A 20,746-nucleotide genomic window follows, 5' to 3' on the forward strand; every position below is an offset into this window, starting at 1 on the left:
CAGGTCTCCTGGTGAAGGGTTTTCAATATGAAAGGACATGAGCACAACCATATTTAGGAAGGGGAATCAAACCCAGTATAGGATCAAGAGACTCATAAGTAGGATAAAAAGGGTTCTGAATGACAGAATGAGAATGTAAAAGAGATTAAAATTCTAACCAAAGGGAGTCCCTAAGTCGTGGGGAATGAGAAAGTAGGGGCAGGCTACGGAAGCAGCTCTTCTGAGAACCAGAGCCATAAGATGAAAGATGGGGAAATATCATTTGGAAAGACAAGGTTGCATCAAGCTGAAGATGCACAATATAAAGGAGGGCACTGTAGATGATGCCAAGCAGAGTCAGAGGAAGGGGTTTGCCCGCCAGTACGAGTGAGCAAAGGAGAAGAGTGAAGTAGAGGCGGCGCTAATGATAATGTAAAGCTATGCGGCTCACTCACACCTTACAAGTAGCTTCACAGCTGCAAAAATAATTACAAAAGGTCAACTGGCTAATATATTAGAAACATTAATACTTTTTTATTCATTTTTTCAAATCTTCTTTGAAGAGTTTATGTGTAAATAATACAAAATATTACAAAAGAATGAAAAACCCAAGGATGTTTACTGAAGTGTGTTGTAAAATGATGGAAAGAAAATAAGTTGAAAATTTTAAATGTTTAAAAGAACATTAATGCAACTTGGTTGTATAATGACTGAATTAAAATTCCTTCAGATTGTCTACATTGAATAAACACTCAAATTTATGACACGGAAAAAATCATGAAAATATTTGCCATGAAACAGATATAATTCTACCTGAACCGCAAGTTCACAACAGTAACGACTAACACAGTTGGGTACCGTTACAACCAAGCCTCTGCACCTCTGCAGCATCCACTTACAAGATTAAACCACTTACCCAATTTCTGAATACCCAAGGGTATTCCAAGGCATCTGAGTTCTGACCTAGAGCCTGTGGGTGCTCTTAGTGACATAGCTATAGTGATTATCCCAAACCACTCTCAGTAAGTTATAAAAACATCATCAACCACAACATTCTCAAGAATGACAACATATCCTTCCTTTTGTTGGTTTTTGTCTACCACAGCTATCATAAGCATGTACCCCAGTTTTACCTACCATTTCATTTTAATTCCATGAAGGTTATAACAGTTACCTTAAGACTTCCACAATGCTAAATGTTCAATGCATATAATACCTAAATATTAGTGTCAATTTCTTTGATGCCATAATCTAGAGGAAGAAAAACCATTACATCTATTATTTATGAATATAAACATAAGACTTCTTAATACAAATGTGGCTTTGGTTTTAACGGCACACATTCATCCTCTAGGATATGATCCACAGAAATGTAAACGAGGCACTTTAATTGTGTTTAGCCCTCATTCCCAGCAACATTTTTCTCTGCAGTGATGGGAAAGAAAGAGGATTAATTATCATAAACCCTCAGATAATTATGTCAAAATGCTATGAAACAAATGTGTACGTTATGTCTCCTGAGAATTCATATTAGAACATTTCTGCACCGGAAGACAGTTGATTAACCCATTTCTATTTATATCACTTGTTAATTCATATTCTAGGAAGAAGAAATTACCTCCAGTTTTTCTTTAAGCTCCACGAGAGACCCACATAATTCAGTAATAGATTCAAGAATCTCCTTGTGTCTTGTGACAGTCTTCTCGGCATATTTCTGCCCTTCTTCCAAACCTGGGAAGGAGCAAAGAAAAAAACCTACATTTAAAGGGAATTCTTAACAGGAAAAGAGAAAGAACTGGATGCTAATTCACCTCCCAAGTGTCTTTTGTAAGCACTGGTGGACAGTAAACTCCTAACACACACTGAACAGAAAAATCAATGAATGCAGGTATGTTTTAAAAAGCAAAGTGTTATAGTTTCCATATATAGTTTATCTACAGGGTGGTGGGTTGGTAGGGATGAAGGGGTTGGACATGGTCTCACGTAACCCAGGCTAGCCTTAAACTCACTACATAACCTCCACTTCCTACATGCTGGGATCGTGGTTTGATTAGGAAATATCAACATAAGCCTTGCACAGAAGATAAAGTTAACACCCAACAAAGGACAAGCATTTGCTATGCAGTGGCTTTTAGGCCTCGACCACGTTTCTTGACTACAGGAATGATACCATCTTTGACTTTTACACAAACACTTTGGACAGCTCCTGATGTATAGGAGGCTCTCACAATTACTTTCTAGGATAAATTGATTTGCACTTTGACTGGGCAGCTGGTTGAGCAGCTAAAGGCATTTGCATTCAAGCCTGGTGACCTGAAATAGAACATGGCCTATCAAGAAGATGGGGACCCAGGTCTACATGGTCAAGGGAGAGAACTGATTCCCACAGGTTGCCCTCTGACCTCTTCATATCCACTGAAGCATCTATCTCTCTGCCCACAAATAAATGTAAAATTTAAAAGTTCGGGGATCAGTAATGCTTTAGTTGTCTGCAAGACTTTATTTCACATTCCTAAAGTAATTATGTAATGCAGCATAAAAGATGACTAGATTCTTGCACTGGTGAGAAGTCTCAGGAGTTAAAGTGTTTACTGCCAAGCCTGGTGACTTAAATTCAATTCCCAGGACTAACTTGGTAGAAGGAGGGCCCTGATTCTGCAATATGCCCTCTGGCCTCCAAATATGTGTTATGGCCTATGTGGTCTACATATATACACACACAAGCACAGAATAAATAAAATATTTTAAAAGGTGTATTAGTTCTATACTAAATGTGTAGAAACTCATAAAAATCTATATTTTCAATGATAATATTCAATTATTCCTTTATTCTTGCAACAGTTATGAAACCCTCCGTATGTGATATGGCGCTCTGAGGTAAGAGGTGAGATTTCATCTCTCTTGGAGATGATACTCTAATAGGATAATCCAAACAACTAACTCATGCAAATATCAGTTAGTAATAAGATCCAGAACATTCAACTGGGCAGGCCTCAGAACTTTGCAAGGTTGTAGAAGAAGGTGATTTTATGGGGTATTTGTGAACGCTTGCCACGCCTTGGCATTGAACAGGCCCTGTAATACAGCACATTACATTCTCCCCTTGGCCACCAGCACACAAAACAGACAAACAAGTGTCTATACTGTCAGGTGGAACGTAAGATCGTGACAGACACCCACAGTGCTAGAGATGCCCTGAAGACTTCATTTTCAGCACGCTTACATAACAACCACGGTAAGAGAGAGACGCCCAGCTGATATTTTAGTGTTTTGTTATTTTTACTATTTTACTTTGAAAAAATAATAAACAATTTATTCTTAAGGATTTCCTATTAGGCAGTCAATGCACTCCATGTCACTAAGTATTTTGTGGCTCTCTGGGAGTAACAGTGCTGTAGACTGAATGTCTGCCTGGAGCAGCTTTGGGCACCCAGAGGATGCATTCTGAACCACCTACTAATGTCTTCCTCTAGGATGCCTTTGCCTGGTCACTGGGGGTTTCCATGTCTCTCAGGAACCACATCAGAGCGCCATGGAAGTGTCCTTTGGGCCCCAAGCATTGTCACCCAGGTACTTCTTTTACTTCCACTCTTTCCTCACAACGGAGGAGAAGAAAGCAGTCGTGAGATAACAGAATTTTCCCATTTGTTGGACAGGCAAGAAGATGATGAAGGAGAGTTTTCCACCCATGTCTCAAATCCACACATCAAACTCTCGTGGAAACAAGAGACTGATAACGTTTCGGGTAAGCTTTGTGCCAGCTAGTGCTGAATCTCCTCCTGCTCAAGGACTCACTCTAATGGACGTTGCATTCTTTGTCTAGAGAGCTTGGTTCTGGTTTTGCTGCCCTGGAGAAGACTAGAAAGGATGGACTGCGAAGGGAACAGAGAAGGAGGGCTGATACAAGATGGTTAAACCCCAGGCCTCATCTCCTGCCATGGGGCGCTCTGCCCTCTGTTCTGTCCTCTGCCGCTTACTCTTGCTGGATATGGAAAAGATCTTAAGACTTTACTCGGAATAGGTGGGGATAGTGGGGGCCTTGATCTTCTTCCTGTTGCATTGGGTTCAGTATAGACTTGTTCGGCAGCAATCTCTGAGCATCACCTGAGAACTTACCGTATAAGCGCTGAGCAAGGTCCGTGACCTCCTGAATCCTTTCTTCTTGCTGAGGCACGGAAGGAGCAATGAACTTGTTGAACTGTGTGTGGAGGATTTCCACAGCTTCCTTTGTTTGGCACTCCATGGAATACTTTCCAACTCTTACAACTGTGGCACTTGCGTCTTCATACCAAAAGTTACACTGTATTCAAATGGAAGAAATCACAGGTTAAAGAGATGTGTCCTTCTGAAGTTCTTCGAGTTGACCAATGACATTTCACACTTTGCTTACCTCAAACTTGTCCAGGAAGCCTTAAACTTCCCAAGCCTTATTAAAGAAAACATCAGCACACGGTCATACACTGTTTCACTTAGACACCCAATGGATTAGTTAGATAGAAAATGGCCCCCAAAGGACTGGCTCTATTAGGATGTGTGGCTTTGCTGAAGTAGGTGTGGCCTTGCTGAAGGAAGTGTGTCACTGTGGAGGTGGACTTTTGGGTCTCTTTTGCTCAAGCTTCCTTCATGTGAAATGGAGACTACTTCCTGCTGCCTGCAAGATGTAGGACTCTCAGCGAGTTCTTCAGCACCATGTCTCTCTGCACACTGCCATGTTCCACCATGATGACAATAAACTGAACCTCTGAAACTGTGAGTCACCCTAATTAAATGTTTTCCTTTATAAGAGTTGTCATGGTTGTGGTGTCTCTTCACAGCAATAGAAACCCTAACTAAGACACCCAAGGCCCATATTTTAAAGGTACAATAAAGAAATATACATAAATATAACTAGAAAGCAGAAGTTGCTTTGATTCTCCTGCCTTCTTAGATTTGTCTAACATATAATTCCTAAGACAATGTTGGATAACTTTTAAGAGCAATCAACAAAAGCATTTGGGCACTGAAAGGTTTATAAACATTGGTTGGATAATATTCAAAATCCAGTATAATCAACAACCAAACACTGCTAATAAATCCATAAGTAAATTTTTATCTTAGTAATATATATTCATGATCAAATTTCCCTTAAGAATGGAATTTAGAGCATGGGTCCACGAAACACCATCCAAAGAAAAGAATTCTACCTTTGTGAAATAGAACTGGCCATTATTTCAAAGCACAGTGGAGGTATGAAGCAGTTTTTCACTAAAAATAAATAACTGTGACAGGAGGAATTGTCTGCCCCAGGCCAGAGGCATTTGTGCTGGGTAAATAAATAAATAAATAAATAATAGCAAAATAGGACTCCATGACAAGCCAGTTTTAAGACAGTGTCAAGAAACTTCAGCAAACCTGTACATCACGTATCAAAGAAAAATCAGCTGCTTCATAATGTGGTGTTCAGTCCAAACCCTCAACAGTATTAGCAGGACAGAAAGAAAGTTTGTACTTCGGAGTAAGAGGCAACAGAGAAAGCATAAAACCCTCAGGTGTGGCCTCTCTGATCTAAAGTAAGAGTCAACATATTGACCTTGTCAAACGTCATGAATTTTAAGTGGACCTACTACTATGCCCTCGGCAGTAGCCAAGGTTACGCCCAGGAAGGCAGCACTTGAGATTTTCCCTATCAGCTTTTCTGACACGCCGTCAATGTGGTGAAGTAAACAGACCACTTAAACATTGAAACTGATTTCCAGCAGTGACTGCAATATCAGTGGTTAGAGTTTGAGTTAAGGTTACAAAGAAATGGAAACTCTTGCGGTAATACGGGAAGTAAATTAATCAAAGCTTTCGGAAGAGCCACTGGACAATGCAGAAAAACAAAATCCCTGTGGCTGGGGTTTATTCCCTTTGACCTGGCGATTCAACTTTAGGGAATTACCCTGCGAGCAATAATGAAGAGCAGCATGACCAAGGCTTTCATGGCATCCGTAACTAATACAGCATTGGAGAGATGGCTCAGTGCTTAAAGAGCATGGCTGCCTTTCCGAAGGATCTGAGTTCAATCCCCAGCACCCACACAACAGCTCGAAACTGGCTGTAACTCCAGTACCAGAGGGCTCGGATACCTCCTGCTGGTCTCCACAGGTACTGCATGTATACGCTGTAGAGACATACATGCAGACAAAACACCCGTATGCATAAAATAAAAATAAAGATTAAATTTTTTAAAATAGCATTTTTAGAAGAAATAGGATCTTTTTTTTTTCTTTTGAGACAGTGTCTACTAAGGAGCCTAAACTGTATTTGAACTTGCAATCCCCCAGTTCTGCCTCCAGGTACTGGGATTAACTAAGCTGGGTGGTAGTGGCATATGCCTTTAATCAATTCCAGTACTCAGGAGGCAGAGACAAGCAGATCTCTGTGAGTTCGAGGCCAACCTGCTGTACAGAGCAAGTTCCAGGATAGTCTTTAAAGCTACACAGAGAAACCCTGTCTTCAAAAGAGTTCTTTACTATGCTCAGGACAAAATATGTTTTGAAGTAACATTACAGGAAGAATATAATCACAATGAGAAGATACCTCTTCTACTATTTCTTGGAGATGTTCAGTCATGTCCAAATTCACCTTGTAATCGGTCACAACTTTATCAAAGTCATCCACATGCTTTTGCAAATCCTCCATGGCTTCCAAAAGGATGTTAACTTTATTACTTGGATAACTTAAGAATGAGTCAGAAGTTTTATTATTAACTTTTTCCATTTTCTTCCTTAAAGCCTGGGGGGAGTAAAAAGGGGTTTTTTAAAGGCAATTATATTCTTACTTATGATGCTAGTGGTAAAACAGAATAACTCAGAGAAACCTGCTGCTTCTACCATTCTGAAACATTAAAATTATAATTATTGCAAATGTACTTTGGAAAGAATAGTCTTTCTCCAAGATATTTTATTCAGCCAGTATTTGCAAATAAGCAGAAAAACCTAGAAATAATATAAGGTATATAAGGAGCTCTGGAATCTGTGGTGGGCATTCGGAACATGTGTGAGAGCAGTAAAGAAGAAAGGCAGAGGGCACACATGGCACATAGGTGCACATGTATGGACATGTGCTGGGGAAGCATGGAAATGCACAGGCCTTGTGGGTCTGGCAGAAACTGGTCCAGTCTGTCTCAGCACATACATCTCAACACACATCACTGGCGTGAGGTTGCGGTGATGGGGCCAGACGTTCTGCTGTGCCGTCGCTACAGGGCAGCTGTTCCTGCTGGTGATGTACTGATGAGGGTGATAGCCAAGAGCAAGGGTCTCGGATGATTCCAGAATAAACTATGAGTATCTGTAGAGATGACTCTAGCCTGGTTTAAATAATATTTCAACATTCTCATGCACTAAAACAAAACATGGTACCCCAAAGTACATGGCATCCCAAAGTATGCACATTTCTCCTGTCTTCATGTGTCAGTTAGAAATGGTTTGAAATTTTAAAAAATGAATAAGCTAGAAAGCTCACAGAATGAAGGTGAGCTTGGTTTCAGATAATGGACATCGTTTCCTGGGAAGAATGCGGCCATAAATTACTCAAGGAAATCTTTCCTGTAAGTTGGTCCACTTAAAATCAGCATCACACGACTGCATACCAAGCAAATAGCTAAAACATTTCCAGGAAAATCAACTCTGGATTACAGATAAGAAAGTTATTATTTTTAAAGAAAAAAGAGATAAATAAAATACTATTTATTCCATTCAAGAAGTCAAATTATTATAAAAAGAGAAAACCACTCTTCCCATCTCAATTCTGTTATAAAGAGCTATGCTAGACTGTAACGATTTTGTACTAATTGCAGTAACTACACACATACACACACACGTGCATACACGCTCATACACTACTTACCTGAATTTTTTCAGCGTACATGTCAACTTGTTGGATTTGATACTGAAGAGTCTTTAGGTTTCGAGATTTTTCATTTTTCTTAGAGTAGTTAAACTTCAGATTGTTGAATTTCTTTTTTATATCTTTGAATGACTCTTTGAGCTACAGTTTAATAAAAATAAAATTATAATTTCCTTACAATTAAAAAGACAATACTCATTGTTATGAATAAAACTAAATAGCCCAGACAGTCATCCCTTTAAAGCTGTCTTCAGAATACTTTCAGTCAAAACTGAATTTCCTGTGTGAACACTCATCCTTTGATGAGAGTACCTTCTGATATATGATCTTAAACTCAGTACAGTCACATTGGTTGCCAAACAAGAAAATATCCAACATCTTGAACATAAACTTTTGCTAACTCAAACTGTCTTATTTGTATTTATTTGACACAAAGTTTGATGCTCATTCCATTTTCTGTATGCTAGTATTGTTCCAGATCTTTCCACATCCTGGTAGTCTCTCTCGGTCATTATGTATAAAAATTATTAAGGCCCCGAGAAGCTGTTCATGGTGAAGAGGTCAATGAGGGCTTGACTTTGAGAATTGCTAGTACAGTCTGTCAGATTAGTGAGAAAGGAGATTTACTTGCCCAGCTAAAGTTATTTCCATGAGCAAATTTTAGATGAGTTTTACTTCTTATATGTATAACATTAACTTTGAAAATACAAGTAAACAAGTAAACACCCAAGGTGAGAGTCATTGCCACCAAGGGCAATGTTGACTATGTATAGTCAGGACATATTACGATGGTCTGACAGTCTGCTTTTATCAATGCACTAAGATTCTAAGCAACCTGGCACTTCTAAATGCTCTGCTTTCTCTGGCTTCTACATATTCATGAAGGCTAAGTGTTCTTCCAGGCAACTCACCCTTCATATTATCAGCAAAGGGAATCACAAAGAAAACATAAAAGCTAAGATTATATGGGAACTTTTACAACAAGAAAGAATCATGTCACGGTTGATAAATCTGAGTGATGGAAAAGAAAAGTCAGAAATACATTAAAAGTCCTCTCAATAATAGCAAGCAAATTACCCGAGAATACATAAAAGCCATGCACATGTTACACCTTAGATTCATAATATAGAAAAATACATCTGCCCTAGAAAATGTATGCTTTCTCAAAATGCTTACTCCAGATTTTCCATATTGTGGAAATAAAAGATTGACTTTATCCTTAACTCTTCTTGAGACTCTCCAAGGCCCTGGCAGACCTGATTATGTAGAAATTATTATACTTACATTTTTTTTGCCTGGGACATACTTATACTCAACCACTATCGATTTTTACATAGAAAATAACATTGCTGAGTATTAGTTTTAAGCTACAGACAAAACCAGGAGCAGCGACCATAAAACCACTTTAACAGATAAACCAACAGTGTCCAGAAAGGGTCAGAGGAGCTCTAACTTCAGATTTTGAAAATGATTTCTATATCAGGAGACCACAAAATATTAAAAAATACACTATTAAGCAAATATACTTATGAAAGATCCATTAAATATTGATATTTTGTGACATTTGATAATTTAATGTACATGTGTTAATTCTAGCAGGAGGGATGGATGAGTACATTTTATGATACTGTAATATAAAGAAACTACATGCTGAGTTATCCATAGAAAACTGAGGTAGGTTCTTTTTGTATCCCTAAATTGCAATCTGCAACTATAAATTAATAAATGCCCTTTCTGAGGCAGCCAGAGATTGTTATTTAAAAGCTCCTTCAATGGCAGTTAGCTATGTAGATACTCCTTTTGAGACAACTATAAATGTGTGTTGATGGAGGGTGCACTGACCGCATGCTAAGGTGTATTATTGAATACCACAGAACAGCACACAGAAAGTGGTTATGATGGAGTAATGCTGCAATATTTTACCACAATTAACAAACAAATTATTCAAGCTGCAGGAGTGCACGCTTATAATCCCAGTACTCAGAAGGCTGAAGAAGGATGCTCACAAAACCAAGGACAATCTAGATTACACAGTGAGAACTTGTCTCAAAAACAAACAAATAAACAACAACAACAAAAAACAAACACCAAAGGTTGGGAAAATGGCTCAGTGGGTTAAGAGATGTATGCGTGTGAGAACCTGAGTTGAGAGCCCCAGAACCATGTAAAACCAAGCTTTGTAGCATGTGTGCATGTGCCTGTGATCTCGGTGCTCATGAAGGTAAGATGAGAGGCAGAGACAGAATTCCCAGGAGCTCTTGGGCCAGCTAGCCTGGCATACACAGCTGCAAAGACAGCCAAAGAGACTGTTTCAACCAAGCTAGATGGAGTGGACAAACATCCCAGGTTTCCTGACTGCTACACATACAATGTCATATGCCAGCACCTGTATTCACACACACACATATGCACTCATGTACACATCACACACACACAAAATCAAATTACTAAGGTGAAGTAATAAACATTACAGAAGGAACAAAGGTACATACTCACTGGTAGCTATGCACTAGAAAGCACAGTTTTCTACCTTACCCCATGGTATTACAGACTTCAGTCTAGAGGAAGGAAGGAAGGTTCTACTGTCAACTAGATAGTCAAAGGGTCTTACTTGCTTCTTCAAACAGGAAGGTTTAATATCTGCTTGAAAGCTGTATGAGACATGTAGAAAGACAGAACCCTAATACTTTCATTCTAAACCATGAGCTTTCTAGTTTACTCTGGATTAGAAATATCAGACTGATGACTGGCAGGAACAACTCCATTTCGGCATCAGCATGCATGCATTTCCACTGAAGACGATTTAGAAGGCCAAAGAATGTTCGTGACACTATGGGTATGTGAAACGTGATAGCTTCATTCTGACACACGAGATCTCTCCACAGAGCTGCTGGCACTGCTCTTGTTGAGTCGCCTTGGAAACCTCAGTCAAAATCTAAGCTCTTGGACCTTTCTTGATGCAAATTCAAGACTACCGAATGCACAAGCAGGAGGAAGCATGGGTGAACTACCTCTAGCATTAACTCCTCACCTACCTGCACATTCCAATATGAGAACTGAATCTAATCGCCACATAACTTGGCTTCGCTGTTTTAAAGGAAGAGAGCGCTATAGTTACTGGCCTGGGTATCACTGCCCATGCAGCTGTTTCTAACTTTAGTGAGCTTATCATCAGTGGCGAATGGAGGGGATGGATAAGACAGCTGTCCAGCTTGCGTCTATAAGCAGCCGTACATGCCAGCAGCATGGGGACAGAAATAGTTTATTCATTCAAAAGCTTTAAATGGTACAATTCACATTAGTAAAATGCACATACTAAGGATGGTAGGACTCTTTTTCCATGAGTCATCTCATTCTCCCCTCTGTGTACATGTTCAGCTCTTCCATGTGTGCATGGAATAAGAGGGCTAAATTTACATGGCTATAATTAGAAAAAATACTAAAATTTAAAAACTAGGGTTTTTTTTTGAAACTACAAAAATTATCCTTGTCATCATCTTCCCAGTGAGTGGTAAGTCTCCTTTCAGAGGTAGGAACAAGAGAATTTCTAAAGAAACAGAAGAGTAAGAGACTCCTGGAGGGCCAGGCTAGCTTGCTATTCTTAGTCTTGACTAAGCTGGTTAAGGCCACTTTCACAAGAATGTATTCTGTGTAAGTCTAGTGCTGGCGAGGCCAACTGGTGTGAGGGACATGGGTTATTTAAAACCAAAGGCAATAGATTTGCAAAGAAAATCTTGCATTAGAACTATGGCATACTTCTGGCTAACACCCAAAATTCAAAATGAGCAGTCAGGTTTTGTTTCTCCGGCACCCACTTCACAAGATCCATTTCTTACCCTGCGTTTGCCCCTTTCAGATGAGAGAGCTTTCTGAGGCTCATTTTCTGTAATGGAAGGCTGGAATGCACCACCTCCCAGAGATGCTTGAATTTGAAAGAAAGACATCTGAAGACTCAAAATCTAATCCTGATTTTGCTACAAATATTAATGGAGGGCATTGGGTCTCCATGCTGGACAGATTTCTGGAGAAGTCTTCTTGGCCTTCTTCCATTTAGTAACCACATCACCTCTTCCTCAGCTTCAAGTCACATCGCAACAGGGAGGGGACAACTTGGAAAGCAAAGATCTGTTCCAAATTGCAGCCAGTCTCGGCAATAAACATTATCCTGAAAGTGTAGCATCTTCAGAATGAATTTAATACATCTATTTGTTCTATTTGGGAGTATGCTTACTATAATTTTAAATGTGAGCTTTCCATACTTTCTAGAAGATCCTATAGGGTATTTTACAGATATCAAATACTACAATTTAAAATCTTGAACCTTTAGGATGAACATTTTCTGAACAAATTGTAATTTTTCCTGTCCACTGATCTAGGCCACCCAAAATGCAGTTGGGTTGGGGCCTGCTGAGCAGATGGCTACAGTTGTGGAGTGCCATGTGGGTTTTCATTGTCTCGAGAAGCCTAAGTTCCCTGTGGACATTTGTAGTGTTACAGCCTGGCTCACAGTAGTCACATTAAACATATTTGTTGGATGAAGAAAATTTAGAATTTTTTAAAGAGCAAGTTTGGATTACAAATCTGAGCAATGACTATTGTCTGTATTTTTTTCCACAATGATGCCCCTCAGGGTGGTTTGTTCTCTGTGCAAACTTTTCTGTCTTCTTCCCTGCCATGGTGACCATCTTTGCTCATTCTGCCAAACAATGGTAAGGCGTTTTCTTTCATCCTGCTGAGTATGTGTTTGTAAAAGCCCCAACTCTTAGTTATAATCTATTGCTTCTTATCAGTTGCTGTGTTTGGCTCTCAGATGGCAAATCATCCAAACTGACAACAGAATTTGGGGGATTCATGCCTGACTTATGGAATATATATGCTAAATCCTTTCCTTCTTAACCTCTGATAGGAAAGACGTTGCCATCCTAGAAGAGACTTTCCAGGGTAATGCAACATTATTGTCTGGAAACTTCTGCATGGAAAACTTAGTTTGAGAAGATGGATACCAGCCTGATCCTGTCATCACTATTCTTCCCAGAAAAGCCATTGCTTGTGACACAAAATCTGAGCCCTTAAGTTATAAATCCCTACCATCCTCATGTAAATGAGATGTTATTTTTGTTTTTGGTCAGCTTGCAAGAAGAAAAAACATGTTGACTTCTAGCATACTACCTTTCTAAATGTAGCTACGAACAGTTCCTCAGCACTGCAATATGGTTGCGGAAATTTCTAGGACGTTTTCTGTGTTAATGATATATTCATATGGCCAGGCAAGAAAAGGCAATGCTATTGAGCACTGATGAATAAAAATGTATCCTTGCAGGAAACGGGTAGGAAAGATGCCTCAAATTCTGGCAGTTTGATGGCTGTGTATCTCATGGGTAAATGTGAAGAAAATGAGTTTCTCAAAAATTCACCATGCATAACCACATGCAAAGATAATTAAACACAAAAGGCATGGTTGCCTGTCTTTAAAGAATGCCACATCCTATTTTTAAATACCTTTTAGAGCAGCTGCCATTCCTTTGCCTTAAGGCACAAAGTCCTTCTGTATGGACCCAAGTGAAGAGCGCTAAGTTCATTCCAGCAAAGTCAAGAGAAACAAATCAAGAGTGGCAGATCTTTCCCATATCTCATAATGGATGTATCAGAAGACGGGACCAGAAATGGTCAAACGAGACTACACCGACTGAACAGCTCACTCTGGAAAAGTACACACCAAGCACTCTCAGGTTCAGATGAGTCTTGACTCAAAGTTGACCCCGAAAGACTTCAGGAAAACATTCTGTAGTCTTCTAGGGCAGTTAAGATGAGTCTTTCTCACACACACCTTCCTTTTCTCATATGAAAAACGAAGACGTTAAAGCCAGATATTTTCCGAGTCTATTGCAACTCAGTGTCCGAGACTAGAACTATGTTTTGTGATCAGCTTTAAAAATTAAATGTTAAGCATGGTCTAGCTGCCAGGCAAAATGTTACTCATTAGTTTATAACAGAAAAAAAACCTTAACACCCTGCATGCCAGTTTTTGTCGCTTGTTTTGAGATGGGGTCTTATGCAGCCCATGCTGACCTTGAACTTGCTCTGTAGCCTAGACTGGTCTTGAACTCCTGCACTCCCTGTTACACCCCCGACCCCGTACTTAGAAAACAGGCCTGTGGTACCTTGCCTGGCTTCACTTCATTTTGTATAGTTCTCTAGATATCTGTGTCTAGACAAACAATGATCTAGATGCCAATTGTCGCCCCCATGGCGCCATCAACTGAGTTCCCTCTCCTAGTCGCAGTTCACAGTAGAGTAAGGCATGTCTACATTTCATTTTACTAAGGGGCTCCCACTAATTTGATGTTTGTAAAATCCAGCACGTGGATGCTACACTTCAACATGCCCATGTTGCTACCAAAACAAACAAACAAGCAGGAAAAATAAAAGTAAAAAAAAAAAAAAAAACCAAGTTTTTCAGAGGTCTTTCAAATATCAAAGCATAGCCTAGGGATTAATTAGTTTACAAGCAGAAACAAGGAAGAATGATACTTCTCTTAGTAAGTAAGACTGTGGTCAAGTGATGCCTGACTTCTAAACCAAACCCGTGTGTATCTGCTTGCTCATCCCTGAGATGGTACAGACAATCACGGAGTGTCCCTACTATGACTGGTAGGGTCATCTGTCAACTGGGCTGGCTCCAAGTGCAAGTTCATCATGAGGCTATCCCCATAAATAGAACTTTTGGAAGAGCTTGGGCAGGGGAACCCAGCCTCATAAATGCCACAGCTCATCAGGGCCATGGAAACCCAGTTAAGCGGGGCTGGGAACACATTTACTCTACACCATTGGTGTTCTTTGTAGGTGCAGGATTGCTCCATCTCTGCAGGAAGAAATGTTCGGGCAAAGCAAGGAAGGAAAAATGACGAGAATGAAGATGGAGGTGGGGGAGAGGAAAAGAAGACAGAAATTTTAGAGAAAGATCATTTTTAAAAATGGCCACGGATCTTTTATAGCCCTGGGAGAACAAGAAGTTCTGATTGATTCTTGAACAAGAGTAAAGAGACCTAAGGGCAGTGCAGACCGTAGCACAGGGAACCCGGAGATGCTGTCTCCTGTGTAGAGGGCAGTCTGCAGGGTGGATCCACCAGAATGTGAACCAGACCAAGAAGAGAGAGCATACAGTGCTGGACCACACTGCTGATATGAAAGCCTTGCCAGCTGCTTCTCCCTGACTCCTCCCACTGGACCGGATCCCAGCAGTTCCTCCTGATCTCCTCTTGCCTTCTTATGCTCCCTCTCGTCCCTGTCTGTGATCTGCAGGAAGGGCAGGTGCTTGAGCACAGGCCACCGTTAAAGCTTAATTACCCATCCTTTAACCTGCGAGTTAAATGAGTCTCAAAACCCGGTGGACCCAGATTACCCAGGCTGGGCATAAAGTAAAAGTTTAAGAAATTTAAACTTTTTCCCTCAGCCATTTTCCTAGTGGACTCAAAGGTTTCACTCCCAAGGGAGACAGACGGGGAACTGTCATGATCTTGATGTGTTTTCCCTAGAGGAAGCCCATGGGTGGAAGACTGTTATGCTCAGCACTAGACAATCAGCACCCATCGCACGAATGAAAAGTTTAACCAGGGGTAGGGTCTAGAAGTGAAGGAGGGGGGCTTAATACCTGTCACAGCTGAGAACAGTTGATGGTGAGAAGAAGTAACTGTGTCCCTGGGAATGTAGGGGGATGGAAGGCCCCTTCTCTCCTTTCCTTTTCTCTAGTTCTTTTGCCAGAAAAGCCACCTGTTCACACCAACATGAAGCGAGGCACTTGACTTTGGAAAAATATCCCGTGGTCTCTGAAGCAAAGGGCCTGTTCCCCGTCCTTACCACCTCCTTCACCCTGAGTCAATGCTACTTAAATAGAACATCAGCAGGCTGGAGCAAGCTGCCACACAAGGCACTGCCCCCCTGTCTTGTGTGCCCTGAAAAAGCTGTGTCCACTCAAGCAGGTGAAACACATACACACACACACACCAAGAAAAAAAAATAACCCCCAAACCCTCAATCTAATATCTGCGGGTTTTCTACGCATTGGCATCATCCTGACTTCAATATTCTTGGGAGTCTGAAGTTGATTTAAACTTTGGGTACCCCAGGGCTCCTCTGAGACTAAAAGGGCATGGGTAAGAAGTGTTCTGATTCTGTGTATGCGTGTTTGCATCAGTGCGCAAGCATGCATGCATATTCATAGACACTGAGACACATGCTTTGGGCTCAGTGTGTCCTTTGCAAAGCCCACCTCATTGATCTCCTCTCGAGTGGTGCAGAACTCCAAGATGCAGGACAGGACCCTTTCATACTCTTTGGCACCGGCACTCCACTCCCTGCTATCCAATTCAAGGACCTCCAGCTGTTGCTGTAGGCTCTTTGCAGAAATATTAGAGCAGTTCTGGAAATGAAGAATGTGGAAATAACAAGAGGAAGCTGTGAAACGGACACATGATCCCATAGCGTTTGCCTGTATCACGATGCTCACAGATAGCTTTGAAAGACATATAGGGTCCAAAACTATTTTACCTTAAACGTATTCGAATCTAATTATTTTAGAAAGAAGCCAGAAATTCAACATTATGGAAGAGACATTTCCGTTCTTGAATCTCATCATCATCCCCAACTCCTCAGAGACACCATTCATGATAAGGTCTAATTTTTACTTCGAAAAGCATAAAATATGCATGAGGAGCATTCTGCCTTGGCGCTGTAATTTTCTCGTCAACTCGAGTCTAACCCCAGGTTCGGTATGCTCCAGTCTCTGTCTGGCACTGAGGGGATGCTGGCACCAAGGCCAGAGAGGGCTAGAGAACAGTTTACGTTATTTGTGCAAAGTGAGACCCTCCTTTCTTTTTACTTTAAAAAATAAACTCACAAATGTAATCAACCCCTTAGAAGACCCCGACACTGGCAAAAGCGGACTCTATTAAAAGCAACAAATTCTCACATTCTGTCTTTTACTTACTTAAAGGGTAGACGCTAGGCTCGCTACGTAACATGTAGCCTGGCAGGTATCTTAAATGAACTTTAAAATGAAACTGGAACTGTGGTTCTTATTAATAATGAAGAAAACATAACCTTTCCACCCTCAAAGCACGAACTGGAGAATTTTTAAAGCACCAGAGTCCAGTGCATTAGTCATGAACTTTTGATCAGGAAACAACCTTCTATTTTTTTAGACTCCCCTGTTGAAATCTGGCCAGTGGTCTACAGCAGATGCAACAATCGGTGCCCGAACCCGGGTCAGAAGCAGAGGGCCTGGGTCCCTCTACTATGGACTTGTATGGATGACTACCCGGTTTCTCTGGGCTTCAGCTTCTTTCTCTATACAGTGGGGCTGCTGGTCTGGCAAGACTCTGGAAACCAGTCTTCGGGCTCTGTATCCTGAAGCACCATTGTACAGTAGAGATGTGGGATGAACCATAACTGAGCAACTTCCAATAGTCTCACTGAAGCTGGGTAGTGCACGCCTTTAATCCCAGCACTTGGGAGGCAGAGGCAGGCGGATCTCTGTGAGGCCAGCCTGGTCTATAGAGCGAGTTCTAGAACAGACTCCAAAGTCACACAAAGAAACCCTGTCTCAAAAAAATAAAAAAAGTAGCAAGACCAATAGTTTCGTTGAAAAATAAATAAATAAAATTAACCCTCATAACATAGTTAACCATGTGTGTCCAAATATTGTCCTTTACAACATATATCCAATATAAAAGCGTTAAGATCTTTTTGATCATCTTTGAAATCTAATGTAGATATCATACTTTGTATGTTTCTCAGTTGTGGCCAAACTTCTCTCAGAAATACTTGATCTAGCTTGAAATTTCTCAAAACATAGTTTCTAAGGTAGAATCACACGCCCATGTAGTTTCTGAACATATGGAGAAATTTCTAACAACGGCATTGAACATCAGATTTTATAGTATAATTTACTTCAAATTAAAGTGAAAAGTTTAAGTTCTTAGTTGCATTAGATGCACTTCAAATGCAGAAACCTAACGTCCATCTGAGACCATGGCTCCATTTTAAATTCACATGAGAATAATATGTATCAAATATGGTTTTATGCTCAGAGTTTCTCCAGAGATTTTATTCGTTTGTAAACAGAGGTAGAAAATTGGAGATAATAAGCACTCCGATGATTGCGTGTCTTTAAAAATCTAACATCCTGGGACTAGCTGATGGCATGATAACGCTGCACTTGGTTAGTACAAGCGAGGGTCTCGGCTCAATGGCCAGCACCACACGCAAAAGCCTCAGTTCAGATTTAACATATATTAAACACTCTGCCTGCTTCTTGCACCCCATAGCCCATGTGACCGTGAGAGGGAGGTGGCAGGGATGCGCCAGGATGCTTACAGGCTGTTGAACGGATGAAATGATGTCCACTCCCAGGGAAAGGGCCAGCCGACCGAGATGCTCGACATGGGCCCGCCTTTCCTGAGAACGGTCCAGTTGCATCTGGACCTCCTTAGAACCTTCCAGTTCTGCGGGCTGCGCAAGAAGTTCCAGTTCCTTCGATTTGATGAAATGCATCAACTGGAATTCAGAACATTAGCACTTAATCCACTTTTTCCAAAGCCTGTTTTCTGTAGGGCTTTTCTGGCTTGTTGACATGCTCCTCAGCCCATCCCGAACTATTAGTCCTATGGATACAGGCACACGTTGCCGTCCCATGAACCCAATAGGATTACTTTAATCAGTTAACATCCTAAGTTCTACAAAAGAGGGAAATATGTTTTGGGACCATAATTCTATTTTAAAAAAGACTTCCCTAATAATGTGGATGAGTGTAGCTTGCCCATGTCTGTGCATCAAATGCATAGTTACTCAGAGGCCAGAAGAGCGTGCTGGAGTCTCTGACCTGGCATTATAGATGGTTTTGAGCAGCCATGAAATAACCAATAAATGATATCTATTGAGTACTCTATGCTGACAGGCTCTTGAGACACAAAAACAAAATAAAAAAAGAAAGAAAAAACTTGGTTTTGATCACCCTGTCTCCCAAGAGCTAATGTTTGTGTTGGGAAGATAAAATCTAACTTCATTAAAAAAACAAAACCAAAAACAAAAAAACCCAGCCCTGAAGAACTGCTAGATGTAAGGACTGGCGATTGCTGTGGGGGTTTAGTAAAAAGAATCACTGTGGGAGGCAGGGTGGGGGGGCCTTGCTGGAAGGAGGCATGAGGTTTAACAAAGAGCAGAGAAGCATCTGCTAGGAAATGCCAAGTTGAAAGCCGAGGCTTGGATGTAGGAAAACATGTGCCATGCTCACAGGAAGGAGAAGAGCACAGTCTGGCTGGAGCACAAAGCAGGATGGAGGTGCAGGGGGAGATAAATTAGCCACCAGGGTGGATAAACCTCTTATACTAAGACAAGCAATTTGGCTTTCATTTATTGCATAATATTAACACCTGAATTTAATCTTGTAAAATCCTGCAGCCTTTGGACAACCACAGTAAGACTTACTTCCTCCTTGACTTGGTGGAACTGGATTGTCTTGTATAGGATTTCCTCGTAATCCCGGATTCGCGCTCTCTGCCTCTCGTGGAGATGGATTAGGTCCTTCAGTTGGTCAGCCTTCTCCTTCAGAGGGGCTCCCTGACCGCTTAACACTTCCCATTCTTTCATGATATACTGAACCTCGTCATACAGTTGCTGACAGGCATCAAAGAAAAGCAAGAAGTGCAGCTTTGAGTTTTTATTGGGCAATGGGGAATCTGATTATCTAAATAATGAACCATTCTCTCGTTTGTTAACAAATGCTGAGGAGCCTTCTCAAAACCCAGAGTCTGTACTTAATGATGGAGATGTCGAGATGCATTGTTCCCTTCTTATCTTCTCAGAACTTTATAAGCATCATGACAGGGGAAAGGCAGGTGTTTCAAAGATAGATGGTAAAATAGAAAGCCATGTGTGTCTACGATATATCAAATGTACTGGGCTTCAGCTAAGTAAATATACTTCTTCTGATATTTAATATTGCTTAGGATTGTGTGGTATGGTAAGGACACTGAGAAGAAGAGTATAAAAATACATCAGGGGAATTACGTGTACTCTGTAATGAAAGAATGATCAGAATGAGCCACCAGCTAAACGGCACACAAGATACGCGCCTTCAAAGCACACATGCCATACTCCACAAATAGCCACCGCACGGAGAAGGGATAAACTGCCTTCCCTTTCGGTCAGCACAGCTCGGACATCCCATATAGGAATCCCCACCCTAGAGAAGAGCTGGCAAAGGGCAGATTGCTTAAGGAGGATTCTACTGCTATCCCGGGAGCGGATTCTCATATCCAAGGAAAAAGTAAAGGAAATACTGTAGGAGATAATTTTTACAAGACTGACTTGCATTAGATGGCCAAGTTCAAATCAAGTAAACGGACCCCAAATAGATGACACACATCATGATAACTGCTCTAAATAACCTTAGCAATGGATCCTAATTAAGAACTCATGCATACATACAAATACACACCAAAAGATAGGTACGTGTACCACACAGGATATAGCAAATTGGGCTAGCTGACACTTAATGGGGATATATGCAGAGTGTAGTGATTGTATTTCATATATGTATTGTCTTAACAGAACCTACAATTAGATATTTTCCACAGGAATCTCTAAACCTCTAACTATGGAATTCCTTAAAGCAAATACATATTAAGTGGTAACAGTTAGATGCATCTTAGTTTTTCAGCAAAACCCCAAAATCCAATAGTGTATGTTTGAGAGTCAGGACTTGAAAGATGGAGAAAAAAGGGTCAAGAGTTCAAGGTCACCTTTGGCTATATAGCAAGTTTGAAGTCAGCCTGGGCCACATAAGACTCTGTCTCAAAAAAAAAAAACCCAAACAAATAAATAAATGAATAAGTAA

General features: G+C 40.7%; 1 protein-coding gene across 4 annotated transcripts in view; it reads right to left on the bottom strand.

Annotated features, from left to right (window-relative positions):
• Positions 1–20,746, bottom strand: part of Ccdc141 (coiled-coil domain containing 141) — a 137,823-nt gene that overhangs the window by 11,908 nt on the left and 105,169 nt on the right. For 3 of the 4 annotated variants that reach the window (XM_087900091.1, XM_087900090.1, XM_087900093.1), the window contains 7 exons: positions 19,336–19,524; positions 18,226–18,405; positions 16,121–16,270; positions 7,852–7,992; positions 6,541–6,735; positions 4,096–4,279; positions 1,598–1,710 (listed from right to left, as the gene is read on the bottom strand). In XM_087900091.1, the coding sequence (XP_087756217.1) occupies positions 1,598–1,710; positions 4,096–4,279; positions 6,541–6,735; positions 7,852–7,992; positions 16,121–16,270; positions 18,226–18,405; positions 19,336–19,524 (1,152 nt within the window). The remainder of the gene's footprint in view (positions 1–1,597; positions 1,711–4,095; positions 4,280–6,540; positions 6,736–7,851; positions 7,993–16,120; positions 16,271–18,225; positions 18,406–19,335; positions 19,525–20,746) is intronic. The other variant, XM_087900092.1, reaches the window with a different exon arrangement.

The sequence above is a fragment of the Myodes glareolus genome, chromosome 21 (genome assembly GCF_982192425.1).
Source record: "Myodes glareolus chromosome 21, mMyoGla1.1, whole genome shotgun sequence".
Taxonomy (NCBI): domain Eukaryota; kingdom Metazoa; phylum Chordata; class Mammalia; order Rodentia; family Cricetidae; genus Myodes; species Myodes glareolus.